This window comes from Rhinatrema bivittatum, chromosome 4 (assembly GCF_901001135.1).
Source record: "Rhinatrema bivittatum chromosome 4, aRhiBiv1.1, whole genome shotgun sequence".
NCBI classification, from domain to species: domain Eukaryota; kingdom Metazoa; phylum Chordata; class Amphibia; order Gymnophiona; family Rhinatrematidae; genus Rhinatrema; species Rhinatrema bivittatum.
In genome coordinates, this window is record NC_042618.1 from 221,832,108 (window position 1) to 221,845,115 (window position 13,008).

The following is a 13,008-nucleotide window of genomic DNA, read 5'->3' on the forward strand; positions in this document are numbered from 1 at the left end:
ACTTGACCAACTTTTGAGAGTTAACACACCCTTCCTTAGGTCAAAGCAGAATGAGGTCAGAATAAAAGATGACATTGCCTGAAAATACAAGTGAATCATAAAATATATTATAATGGGCGTGGGGGTGCAGGGAGTTGATCTGTTAAGAGTGAGAAGGAGGCAGCAGGACTTTGTCCTTTTAATAGGCCGATACAGTACAGTGCACTCCGACGATCTTGGACGCGCGTTTTCCCTTACTCCTTATTCAGTAAGGGGCGGAAAATGCGCGTCCAACCCGCGGCAACTAATAGCGCCCTGAACATGCAAATGCATGTTGATGGCCCTAATAGGTATTCCCGCGCGATACAGAAAGTAAAATGTGCAGCCAAGCCGCACATTTTACTTTAAGAAATTAGTGCCTACCGGCACCGGGAAAGTGCACAGAAAAGCAGTAAAAACTGCTTTGCTGTGCACCCTCCGACTTAATATCATGGCGATATTAAGTCGGAGGTCCCGAAGGGTAAAAAAAAGAAAAAAAAATTTAAAATGGGCCGGCGGCTGTTGGGCCAAAAACCGAACGCTCAGTTTTGCCGGCGTTCGGTTTCCGAGCCCGTGGCTGTCAGCGGGCTCCAGAACCAACGCCAGCAAAATTGAGCGTCGGCTGTCAAACCCGCTGACAGCCGTCGCTCGGGGCTAAAAGGAGGCACTATGGATGAGCTAGTGTCCCTTGCGCCTCCTTTTGCCTGTTTCTACCGCACCACCTAATTTAAAAACTGAATCGCGCGCACTGGCGAGTGGCCGGTGCGCATGCCGGGAGAGCGGGCGTTCGTCCGCTCTCCCGCGGACTTTACTTTGAAAAGCCATTTCTGCTTGTAAAGCAGTGTTTTACCCACAGAAATGGCCTGTTTTAAAATTGCTTACATATGTGTCATGTTTATACAAAGGTTTATCCTGACTGTGTGTAGGCATTCCCAAGGATGGAGTTGGGGAGGAGTTTGGACTTGCATACATGCATTTGCATTTTTTAAAGTGTGTATGTAAATCTTCCAGAAAAATTTCCATGCACATAGTAGCAGGTGTAATTCTGTGCAGGTAGATTTGGTGGGATAATTTTCAAAGCAGACTTGTTTGTGAAAACCCACTATGAAAACAGTCTAACTTATGCATGCTTTTCTTGACTCTTATGTGCACCATCTGAAAATTACCCCCCCCCCCCCCCAATAGCTTATATTTCTGGATTGTTTTGAGTTTATCTTTTAATCATAAGGTCATTAATGCAGGGGTCTGGTCCCAGAAAATGTTCCCCGACAGATTTTTCTTAACTTTTATTGGTGTGCATTCAAAATGATTAACACTGCAACCACATTACTTTTATCATTCAGTTTAGACAATTTTAACTTATAAGGCTAGCAGTGTAGTCCTAGTGATTGGCACAGCATTGTAGAACCTGGAGAACTAGGCTTTCATCCCATTCCACCTCCACTCAATCTATGGCCTTGAAATAATTACTTAACCTTCCTGTTGTTTAATTTGTATTGTAAGCTGATTGGTGTAGACTTTGTTCTTGTCATTCCCCTTTCACTCAGCCATTTGTAATGTGGTATACTGACAGCACTATATAAATATTTTCATATATGGCTTAATGCTATAATGCTATTTTGTTATTTATTTACAAACATTTGATATTCTGTTTTTTTTTTTTCCAGGAACAGTCTCAAAGTGGATTACAATCAATCAGACCAATGCAATATTGGCATGTGTAAAACCAGCACTCATGATTGAGCACCCACTTTCCTAACAGGTACCGATCCATGTTTCCCAGGTGCGTGATTTAATATTTAAATGAGCTGCTGCGGTAAAACGGGGAAATTGTGCATCCCTAGCGTGTCCTCAGCATCAGGCGCCCAGGAAAGGTGGTTGTCAGTGCAAGTTAAGAAACGGACGCTCAATATGAGCGTTTATTTTCGCCCACTATCAGCACAATATACAACCATGACCTTTTTTTTTTTTTACATGATTCTGCTTTCTGTGGTTTCTCCTACTTAGTATTGCAACGATACTAATAGGAGGAATCAAAGAAAGAAGAATTTTTATTTTTTCCACTGAGCCCTGGAGTGCAGCAGACCTTTACACCAGCCCTGGAGTGACAAAATTTGCCATGTGGCAAAGGGCGCATTGGCCGTGTGGGAAATTTTTTTAATGGCGGGAATTAGCTAATGGCCTCATCTACAAGTACTTTACGTGTGATGAGTGCTATTAGCTATGTGCATGATTGGACGCGCTAAACTCTGTATTGCATCAGATGTTATGTATGCTCGTTCAGTCACGTGCTGGCTGCAGCGCACAGTATTGCTGCAGCCTGAATGTTAATAGTCTAGCCAACTACATTAGCAGTTATATTAGTCATAGTATTGTGAACAATCATCCTGGCAGTGTGTCCAGGCATAAAATCTTAATTTGCTATTAACGGACCATCTGGGGGAATGCCTAACTGAACAACAAACCATTACTTAGCTTTTTTTCCGGAACACAAGGTAGCACAATTCAAAGCAAATGGGTAGTGGTATCATGTTTCAGATTTTGGGAGCATAACAGCTGAAGGCCCTCAGTCATGTGCAGGTCAGTTTTGTGGCGTCAGCAGTGGGGAGGAGCATAATTCTCTAGTTTGAGTTTAGGAGGCATGGAGGAGAGACAGATTCTATGAGGCCTGTTTATTCAGACGTTTGAACATGAAGCCCAGGACCTTGAATTTTATCCTGGTTTCTGCTGGGAGCTGGTGAAGTTTGTGTAGAATGGGCCTTGCGTGGTCTGATGCTCTGGTGCCTGTCAAGATTGTGGCCACAGTGTTTTGCACAAGTTGGAGGTATTTCAAATTGTACTCAGCAATACCTTTCAGAAATGAGTTACACTAGTCTAATCAGCTGGTGATTAGTGCATGAATTACATTAGCAAGGTTATACTGATCAAGGTAGTTGCATAATTGTTAGATCTGTCATAGGTACATAAAGGAGGCTCTCACTACCTTTGAGATGTGGGATTCCATCATGAGATTTTGGTCAAGTTGAAGCCCTAGGCTTCGTACACATTCTTTTGGGCTGAAGGGAAGTTCCTGATAAGAATGGTAATGATTGTAAGGAGTGACCTCAATGGTTTAGCCAGTGGAGTTCAGATATGAGGGATTAAGTTTTTGTGATTTCCAAGCCATTGGGCTGCTTTCATATGAAATATGATTACATCTTTGATCCAATGAATGCTCTGTCATGAATAGTGTGATTATGTATGATTTTCTTAGCTTACAGACAGGTGAATCCAAAACCAGTTGGTTATGCACCTCTACCAGCAGATGGAGATGGAGCAAAACTGACATCACAGTATATATTAGGGATGTGAATCGTTTTAGGACGATTAAAATTATCGTCCGATAATTTTAATATCGTCTTAAACCGTTATGGAACACAATACAATAGAGATTCTAACGATTTATCGTTATAAATCGTTAGAATCGTGAGCCGGCACACTAAAACCCCCTAAAACCCACCCCCGACCCTTTAAATTAAATCCCCCACCCTCCCGAACCCCCCCCCCAAATGACTTAAATAACCTGCGGGTCCAGCGGCGGTCCGGAACGGCAGCGGTCCGGAACGGGCTCCTGCTACTGAATCTTGTTGTCTTCAGCCGGCGCCATTTTCCAAAATGGCGCCGAAAAATGGCGGCGGCCATAGACGAACACGATTGGACGGCAGGAGGTCCTTCCGGACCCCCGCTGGACTTTTGGCAAGTCTTGTGGGGGTCAGGAGGCCCCCCCCAAGCTGGCCAAAAGTTCCTGGAGGTCCAGCGGGGGTCAGGGAGCGATTTCCCGCCGCGAATCGTTTTCGTACGGAAAATGGCGCCGGCAGGAGATCGACTGCAGGAGGTCGTTCAGCGAGGGTTCCGGCGCCTCGCTGAACGACCTCCTGCAGTCGATCTCCTGCCGGCGCCATTTTCCGTACGAAAACGATTCGCGGCGGGAAATCGCTCCCTGACCCCCGCTGGACCTCCAGGAACTTTTGGCCAGCTTGGGGGGGGGCCTCCTGACCCCCACAAGACTTGCCAAAAGTCCAGCGGGGGTCCGGAAGGACCTCCTGCCATCCAATCGTGTTCGTCTATGGCCGCCGCCATTTTTCGGCGCCATTTTGGAAAATGGTGCCGCGTATGGCCATACGCGTATGGCCGGCGTATGGCCGGCGCCATTTTCCGTACGGAAAATGGCGCCGGCAGGAGATCGACTGCAGGAGGTCGTTCAGCGAGGGTTCCGGCGCCTCGCTGAACGACCTCCTGCAGTCGATCTCCTGCCGGCGCCATTTTCCGTACGAAAACGATTCGCGGCGGGAAATCGCTCCCTGACCCCCGCTGGACCTCCAGGAACTTTTGGCCAGCTTGGGGGGGGCCTCCTGACCCCCACAAGACTTGCCAAAAGTCCAGCGGGGGTCCGGAAGGACCTCCTGCCGTCCAATCGTGTTCGTCTATGGCCGCCGCCATTTTTTCGGCGCCATTTTGGAAAATGGCGCCGGCTGAAGACAACAAGATTCAGTAGCAGGAGCCCGTTCCGGACCGCTGCCGTTCCGGACCGCCGCTGGACCCGCAGGTTATTTAAGTCATTTAGGGGGGGGTTCGAGAGGGTGGGGGATTTAATTTAAAGGGTCGGGGGTGGGTTTTAGGGGGTTTTAATGTGCCGGTTTTGCGATTTTACGTTTTTTCGATTTTTCACGATATTTTACCCCCCCAAACGGCAACAATACGATTCCCTCCCCCTCCCAGCCGAAATCGATCGTTAAGACGATCGAGGACACGATTCACATCTCTAGTATATATATATACCCCTGTAATGATAGCCACCAGTATTCTCCGTATCCAGCAGATGGTGGACTTGCACCTCCCTACTGGGGATTGCCTAAGTTTTAGAAGGAGAAAAGAAGAAGGAAATTTAATTTGCCCCACTCTCCTGTGGTGATACCTTATGGTCCTTCCATCAGTTGAGAATTCCTGAAGTGATTTCCATAGTCCCTCAGATGAGGGCCTTGGTCCAGTAGCTGGTTTTTCAACTGGCAGGAATTAGCTGTAAAAAAAAAAAAAACCCCCCAAAAAAACAGCTTAAAGGCAAGCGGGCGCAGGAAGCCGAGAGCAGCGGTGATGGTTTTAATCTCTCCCACCGCAGCTGGAGACCGACCTTGTACTTAGTCAGGATGGGCTGAGCTCAGGTGAGTAATTTATAAAAAAAAAAAAAAAGACACAGAGAAGGGGAGTTGAGTAGGTATTCCTTCCTACTTCCTGGTCTCTGTGCTTGGTGTGTAATGCGACTGTTGTTCCCGCTTCTGGTGGTGTTCCGGGGATGCGGACAGCCTGGCGGTTTGAGCAGCCCTTACAACTAGGCCCTGCTCCAAGGCTCGTATGGTTCACCGCGAGGTAGGCCCCAGTGACGTTTTCACACTTTTTTGGTGCAACAGACTGCCCTACCAGAGCACCCATTTGTGCATGCATGTGCCTTTTTACTCACACGCACGCACTATTTTGTGCATTATCTGAGAGTCCTGAGGGAGCTCAGATTGGGCAGTTATATAGGCATAGTATTGTGCGCCTTATCTGTGAGCTCCTAATTTTTTTGGGTGCACAATTGTCAGATACTTGCTAGGGCATATTGGCAAACTGATGGTGCCCATAGCGAAGAAACCTAAGCATCTTGCCCTAAGTGTTTCTTGTCATATTCGGACATCCCAACCTGGCGTTCACTTGAATTTGTGTCAGCATACAGGAGAATTACCTCCTCCTGATTTTACTAAGCTTAATTCTTCCCAGCCTGGTGTGGGAATGGAAAAAGAGCCGCCAGAAGGGTCGCCTGATTTTGGAGCTGCCCTAATTGGTTCATCAGCGGGGGAAGGTAGTTTAGTGAGCGCAGGACAGTTGCCCCCTGGTTTTGGCATGGGTAGAATTTTTTCAGGGGACTGCACTCCTTCCGTCAGGTGCAGTCCCCAGCCCTGACCAATTTTAAGTCAGGATCGCAAGTGGTGAAATCCCACAGGCCTAGTGGTGCGGGTAAGCGTCAGGGAATGCCAGGAGCCAGCGTTCTCGATAGAGACCCAGATAGCATGAACGATGAGACTGAACCTTACACCCTGGAGGATGGGGAAATTCCTCTGGGATTGGAGCCGTATAGAACTATGTTGAAGTTTATTTCATAGAGATGAGTTACCAGCTCTGATTTCTCAGACATTGAAGATGCTGGGAGTACCTGGGGCCGAATGCATGTCTGAGCCAAAGAAAGATCACATTTTGATTTCCTTGCGTAAAGTCTCGTGCTTCTTCCCTATTATGGAGGCCACCCAAGAATTCATTGATCTTGAATGGGGTGCCCCAGAAGCTAATTTTAAATGGGGACAAGTCTTGGAAGGATTGTACCCCCTGGTTCCAGTTGCGAGCGAGCAATTATGTTTTCCGAAGGTGGATGCACTTTTGTGTGCTGTTACCAAGCGGATGACTATTCCTGTAGAAGGGGGAGTGACCTTGAAGGAGCACAGCATAGGAGAATTGAGGCTATCCTTAAACAGGCCTTTGAAGGAATGGCAATGAATTTGCAGATAGCTTCCTGTTGTTCCCTGATGGCTCGCTCTTGTTTATTGCTCTCATAGGAGATTGATGAATCTGGTGTAGATTCCAGGGCAGTGATATAACAAACAGCTGTCTTTTTGGCAGATGTGGACTGTGATTTGGTTCACATTTTGGCCAGAAGGGTGGCTTCCGTAATAGCTGCTAGGCGTCAGCTATGGCTGAGAAATTGGTCGAACGTATAACCTCGAAGTCTAACCTTATGAAGTTATACTTTAAAGGCTCGCTCTCATTTGGGACTGAGCTGGAGAAAATGGCTAATAAGTGGGGTGAGTCCCCGTTTTTTCGATTACCAGATTTTAAATTGTTACCATACCACAATGACACATGATTAATTTGTTAGCTATACCACCCATTTTTCATTATCGTGCCCTTCTGTAAACCGTTATGATGGTTATTTAACGTAACGACGGTATAGAAAAGTTTTTAAATAAATAAATAAAATAAATGGCCAGAGGGCAAGCTGCTGTATGCTTTTCCCTCCTGGCCCATGTTGGGCAGAATGGTTCGGAGGGTCGAGAGTCACAGGGGGATGGTGTTTCTGCTGGTCCCAGATTGTCCCAGGAGACCTTGGTATGCAGATCTGCAAAGGCTTCTGGTGGACTCTCCCCTCCGGTTTCTGGCGCAAAGGAATTTGTATGGCCAGGGGCCTGTTCTTCATGAAGATCCAAATCGATTTTGTCTTATGGTATGGCCCTTTAGAGGGCTTGGTTGCTGTAGCATGGATGTTCTACTGCAGTAATTGCCACCTTGCTAGGAGCAAGAAAGTTCTCCACTTCCTTAGCCTATGTCCATTTTTGGCTTTTGAGGTTTGGTGGAAAATTGAAGGGTTCTTCCGTGTTCGGTTAAGATTCCGCTCATTTTGTAATTTTTGCAGGATGGATTGAGTAAAGGGTTGGCCCTTAATTCCTTAAAGGTACAGGTGGCGGCTCTTGCCTGTTTCCGAGGTCAAGTGAATGGTGGGCCCTTGTCTGCTCATCCAGATGTGGCCCGTTTTTTGAAAGGAGTGAAGCATCTTTGTCCTCCCTTGCGGTTATCGGTCCCTTGTGGACTCTTAATGTAGTATCTGATTTTTTTGGCCCTATTTTAGGCTGATGCAGAACCTTTCCTTGAGGTTACTGATCTTAAAAATGATGTTTCTTTTGGCAATTTGTTCTGCATGTTGAGTATTCGAACTACATGCCTTGTCTTGCCGGGAGCTGTTTCTATGAGTGACTTCAGGGGTGATACAGCTGTGTACTGTTTGTTTCTTTTTGCCAAAAGTGGTTTTGGATTTTCACTTGAATCAGTCTGTTTCTCTGCTGTCTCTGGATAGGGCAAGAGATGCAGAGGAGTATCACTTGTTTCGGCCCTTGGATGTCAAAAGGCATATCTTGAAGTATTTAGAGGTTTCTGAACCTCTCAGAAAGACGGACCAGCTGTTTAGTCTCCATGGTGGTAGTAAACAGGGTGAGCCGGCATTGTGGGCTACAGTAGCCCACTGGATTAAGGAGGTAGTCACTGCTGCTTATGTGGATGATAAATAGCCATTGCCTAGTCAGGTTAGGGCTCATTCCACTAGGGCTTGGGCAATGTCATGGAAAATCAGATTGTTGTCTCCCTTTGACGTTTGCTGAGTGTGACGTGGTCCTCCTTACACACCTTTCCAGGCATTATTGCCTCGATGTGCAGGCCTGGGAGGATGCAGCCTTTGCATGTGCATTTTTGACTGGCTCGTGGGCAGCCTCCTGCCCTGTTCGGGAGTAGCTTTAGTACATCCCACTGGTTTTGGATTCACCTGTCTCAATGTCAAAAAAAGAGAAATTACTCCTTACCTGATAATTTCCTTTTCCTTAGTACAGACAGGTGAATCCAGCTTCCCACCCTTGGCTACTGAATGGTTGTGCTATGGTCCTGCTGCGTGGCTGTGTGTACCTGGTAAGTACACACAGCCACGCTGTGTAAGTGTCAATCCAGTCTCTAGAATAGTGTTATTCCATTTTTCCTGAGCTCAATGTTTTCCTGTTGACTGAGTGCTGGAATGGTTTATCTGTTAATAAACAAGTTTTGCTAGTTTGTCCACAGTTGGCTTTTGCAGAGAATACTGGCAGGCTGATGTCACTGCAGTGATTCTATCTATCTATCTATCTATCTATATATATATATATATATATATATATATATATATATATATATATATATATATATATATATGTTCTGTGATGTCTGCTTTGCTCTGTCTCCATCTGCTGGTAGAGGTGCATAACCCACTGGTTTTGGATTCACCTATCTGTACTAAGGAAATTAATTGGTAAGTAGTACTTTCTCCGTAATTCACACAAAATACGTGTATAGAAACAGTGAGCCAAATAAAGGAAAATAACTGGAGATGTGGTATGAACTCTATAAATAGTTAATTTCCAGAATGAAGATTTTATAAGTTAGCTGACAGACTGAAATCACCAGCTCTTAGTGAATACAAATAACCGTCTCTTGACAGATTATATGAAACGATTTATAGATATCATGTAATTCACACTGATTATCAAGTTCTGTCACTTTGAAAGATATGGGTTTCTAATCTGACTTGTAACAAAAAAGAAAACTCCATACACAAATTAAGAAAATTACCTAAATCTTTTGCACAGTAAATACATGGAATCATTTAAAGTTTGCTAATTCAGGATTTGGTTTGGTAAAAAAAAACTTAGACTAGGGGAGGCTGACCACTTTACATGTTAACCAAACTCTTGGCAAGATAAGTAAAATGAGGACTTTGACCTTGGTGTTTGTAATGTCTTGTTCAGCATATGTCCTGTTTGCAAAGTATTCTTGAAGAGAAATGGATGAGAGCGCTCGAAGTTACCTGCTTCGGCACCGAGCAGCTTTGGAAAGAGACATCAAAACCTCTTATATCGTGGATCACATGATAAATGATGAAGTACTAACATTACAGGAAGAAGACAGAATTAAAACAGAGGTAAATGGATCCAGTTCTTCAGATTGTTCATTGGGATTAAGAGCCCAACTAGTGACGGTGGAGAGAGCACACAGATGTATTTGGAGAAAGAATATAGGGCTGCTCGTTGAAGAGGAGAGCAGTAGCTCTACAGTCACCAAAATAATTGGCCAGACTAGATGGGTCAGTTGGTCTTCATCTGCTGTCATCTCCTCTGTTACTAGTTGAAAACCTGTACAGGATTTAGAGTATAATAAAGATTTTCGTTCTGTTAATGTGTAGCAAATAGACAGTGGCAACAATTTATCATCAAACCATACGCTGTTGAAAATGTTCAAAGTAGAGTACATTTACATTGAGCTTAATGGTTATTAGTGATTCTAGGAAGGAAAAGCATATCATTTGCTTGTTCACGTTTAGATAAAATTGCAGTTTTAATTGTGGTTCTTCCAAGCCTAAAATGTTTTGTTCAGTAAAAGATGTGCATGCCATCAAACTGGTGAGTTCTGCCTCACTTCTTGTTCCTTTTGGAACTTGAGATCTGCACTCAACCTCTTGATACCTTGTCAGTCTTTGTCATTTATCAAACATAAAATCATTTGGCACTGAAGAATTAACAATGAAGTTGCCATTGTATATGTCCATGAAAGCAATTTTTTTTTATTGCCTTTCCTTATTGGAGCCATTATGTATGAATGAAACCACTACATATAGACAATTTTCACCATTGAGTAAAACTGGTTGGCTAATGATTTGCTTTTTTTTTTTTTTTTGTATGATATCTTTATTCATTTTATATAACCAAATATGCATAGCAATACAAACAAACCAGGTTCTTACAAAGCATAGTGGCATGAAAAATGTTAGAAAAACACCGACCATTGCCCTCCCTAAATGCAGATAGAGAAAGATTAAAAAAAAAAAAAAAATTACAATCACAGCAAAACGTTACCACTCCGCAAGATCCCTCCCTGCCCACCCATCCTGCTTCAAAGCTAAACAACTGGTATATAGGTATAAGAGAGAGCATTAAAGACATTCCTTTACACTGGAGTTATCGCTGTAAGAACATGGTTAGAAGAATCTTTTAAGGAGGCTGATCTGTGAGCTAGGGGGAAGTGAGCCATAAGAGAAGGAGGTAATTGTGTGATAAACACACCCCAAATATAGGAAATCGCTGGCTCCTCTTTCCACCGACTCCCATGCACCAGCTTCTCAGCATGCCAGAAGGAGATCGTGTGAGTGTCACCCTTAACTCATCTGGTCAATATGCACCTCCTCACAATACAAAGCCCCTTTGCCAGAAGCGCAGCCTCACAATCAGTACCAAGGGCATTTTACGACATTACTCCTAAGACACATACAGATGCCTTCTCTGGGACTGATATTTGCATCTTATCATGGAAAAATTCCCTCATCTCCCTGTCAAATAAATCATCCCCTTCCAGATCTGTCCCCAAGTCTTCGTTCCACACCAAAGCTAAGGTAGACAATGTATGATATTTGGTAATGGAGTGTAGGTACTTATATAAATTTGCTAAGGATTCTTTACCCCCCTTATAAAGGCCAAGTAATCTCTGAAGAGGACTCAAAGAGGGAGAAAGAGAAGTGAGATTAATTTGTTTATAGCTAAAGCTATGTAATTGGGGATAATACAAAATAGCTTTCATTTGAAAATTAAAATTTTCTTGACAATACTAAAAAGAGAATATCTTTCTGTTCTGGTAATCAATAAAGTCATTAAATTTGTCTTGCCCTGATTGGGACAGATGGGTGAAAAATGAATTTGCCTCACTCGCAGGGAACCGCGGATTCCTGCAGATCGGCAAGCAAGGAGTAAATTTCTCTGGCAAAAATAGCAATTTCCACAGTGTAAGCCACCCATATTACATGTATTGAATGAGTGTATTATTAGCTATAGAACCGGGGACATCTTCAACTCCTGTATGTAGTAAAAAACTTAAGCTATACGGGTGAACTAAACTAGCTTTCACAGCAGCATCTACAAAAGAATCACCCACCAAATATCCAATTGCCCACAGCTCAAAAGGAGCAAGCTAAATTATATTAATGGATTTTAGGAAATCCCCAGACTCCTAGTTTGGCATCATCTGTCTCTCACTAGGCACTCTAGCCCTACGACTACGCCAAACAAACCTGGAGCAAATTCGCAATAAAGTCTTCAGATCCCTATTAGACAATATTAGCGGTAACATTTGCAGGGGATATAATAGTTTAGGGATAAGAGACATTTTAAGCAATGCTATCTTCCCCATTAAGGAAAGTGGAAAGTTCATCCAGCTCAAAGTACAGCGTCTAAATTCCCGAAGGATACTAGGGATGTTAACGTGATACCACTCAGTGGGATCCTTGTGAATATAGACTCCTAAGTACTTTATGTGGGTCGTTTCCCACCTCAAAGGAAGTGATCCCCAGTCCTCATTCAAATGCCCCAAAGTGTCTAGGACTTCAGATTTTTTCAGATTTAACTTAAGATCGGAGAATATTCCGTATTCCTGAAAAATATCTAACACCTTTGGGAGCAAGCATTTCGCTCGGGGGGATAAACAAAAGGATTTCATCTGCAAACATAAATGGGGTCAGAAGAGGTACACCTTGATAAACGACATGTTCCTGGAGCACACGCCATTCACCATCGCCACCAGGGGATCTAGAGTCAAAATAAATAATAAAGGAGACAGAGGTCAACCTGTCTGGCCCCTCTGGGTCTAAAAATATCATTTATCCAAATTTTTGCCATTGGATTACTGTATAGCACACAATTGCTTGAGCTATAAAACCCGAAAATCCAAATAAACCCAAAACACATTGTAGAAAGTCCCATGAGACCCTATCAAAGGCCTTTTCCGCGTCAAATCCCATCAGGGCAGGATCTGTAAAGGAGCCCCGCTTACGAAGATCCAGTAGTACTAGAAGCCTTCTTATATTAATACTAGAGCGGTGGCTCTTGACAAATCCCACCTGGCCGGGAGATATCAGACAAGGCATTATGTCTGCTAGTCTATTAGCCAATAATTTTGCATACATTTTTATATCAGCATGTAAGAGGGAAATAATGTGATAGGAAGATGCCAGTTGTGGATCCCACCCCTGTTTGGGAAGAACGACTGAGTGTGCCATTCGTAAAGTTTCTGGCATTGCACCCGTCTGAATCATTGTGACAAACAAATTCTTCAGACTGTCAAGCACCGAGGTTGCCAGTATCTTGTAAAAATATGCTGTCAATCCATCAGGCCTTGGTGCTTTAAAATTAGGTAAAGCTTGAATTACAGACATAATTTCTGCTTCTTTGATAAGACTATTTAGAAATTCCAATTGCGATGGGGTTAAAGAGGGAATCCTAACCCTTTCCGAAAATGTGTTCCTATCTGAAATATTCCCCTTGTCTGCTGTATACAAGGATTCATAATATTCCCGAAAGAGCGCACTAA

The 13,008-nt window shown here is 43.9% G+C and overlaps 1 protein-coding gene across 5 annotated transcripts in view; it reads left to right on the forward strand.

Moving 5' to 3' along the window:
- APAF1 (apoptotic peptidase activating factor 1) overlaps window positions 1-13,008 on the forward strand; it is a 223,331-nt gene that overhangs the window by 815 nt on the left and 209,508 nt on the right. For 3 of the 5 annotated variants that reach the window (XM_029599744.1, XM_029599743.1, XM_029599745.1), the window contains exons 2-3: window positions 1,686-1,801; window positions 9,405-9,577. In XM_029599744.1, the coding sequence (XP_029455604.1) occupies window positions 9,440-9,577 (138 nt within the window). In that variant the 5' untranslated portion in view covers window positions 1,686-1,801; window positions 9,405-9,439. The remainder of the gene's footprint in view (window positions 1-1,685; window positions 1,802-9,404; window positions 9,578-13,008) is intronic. The other 2 variants (XM_029599746.1, XM_029599747.1) reach the window with 2 other exon arrangements.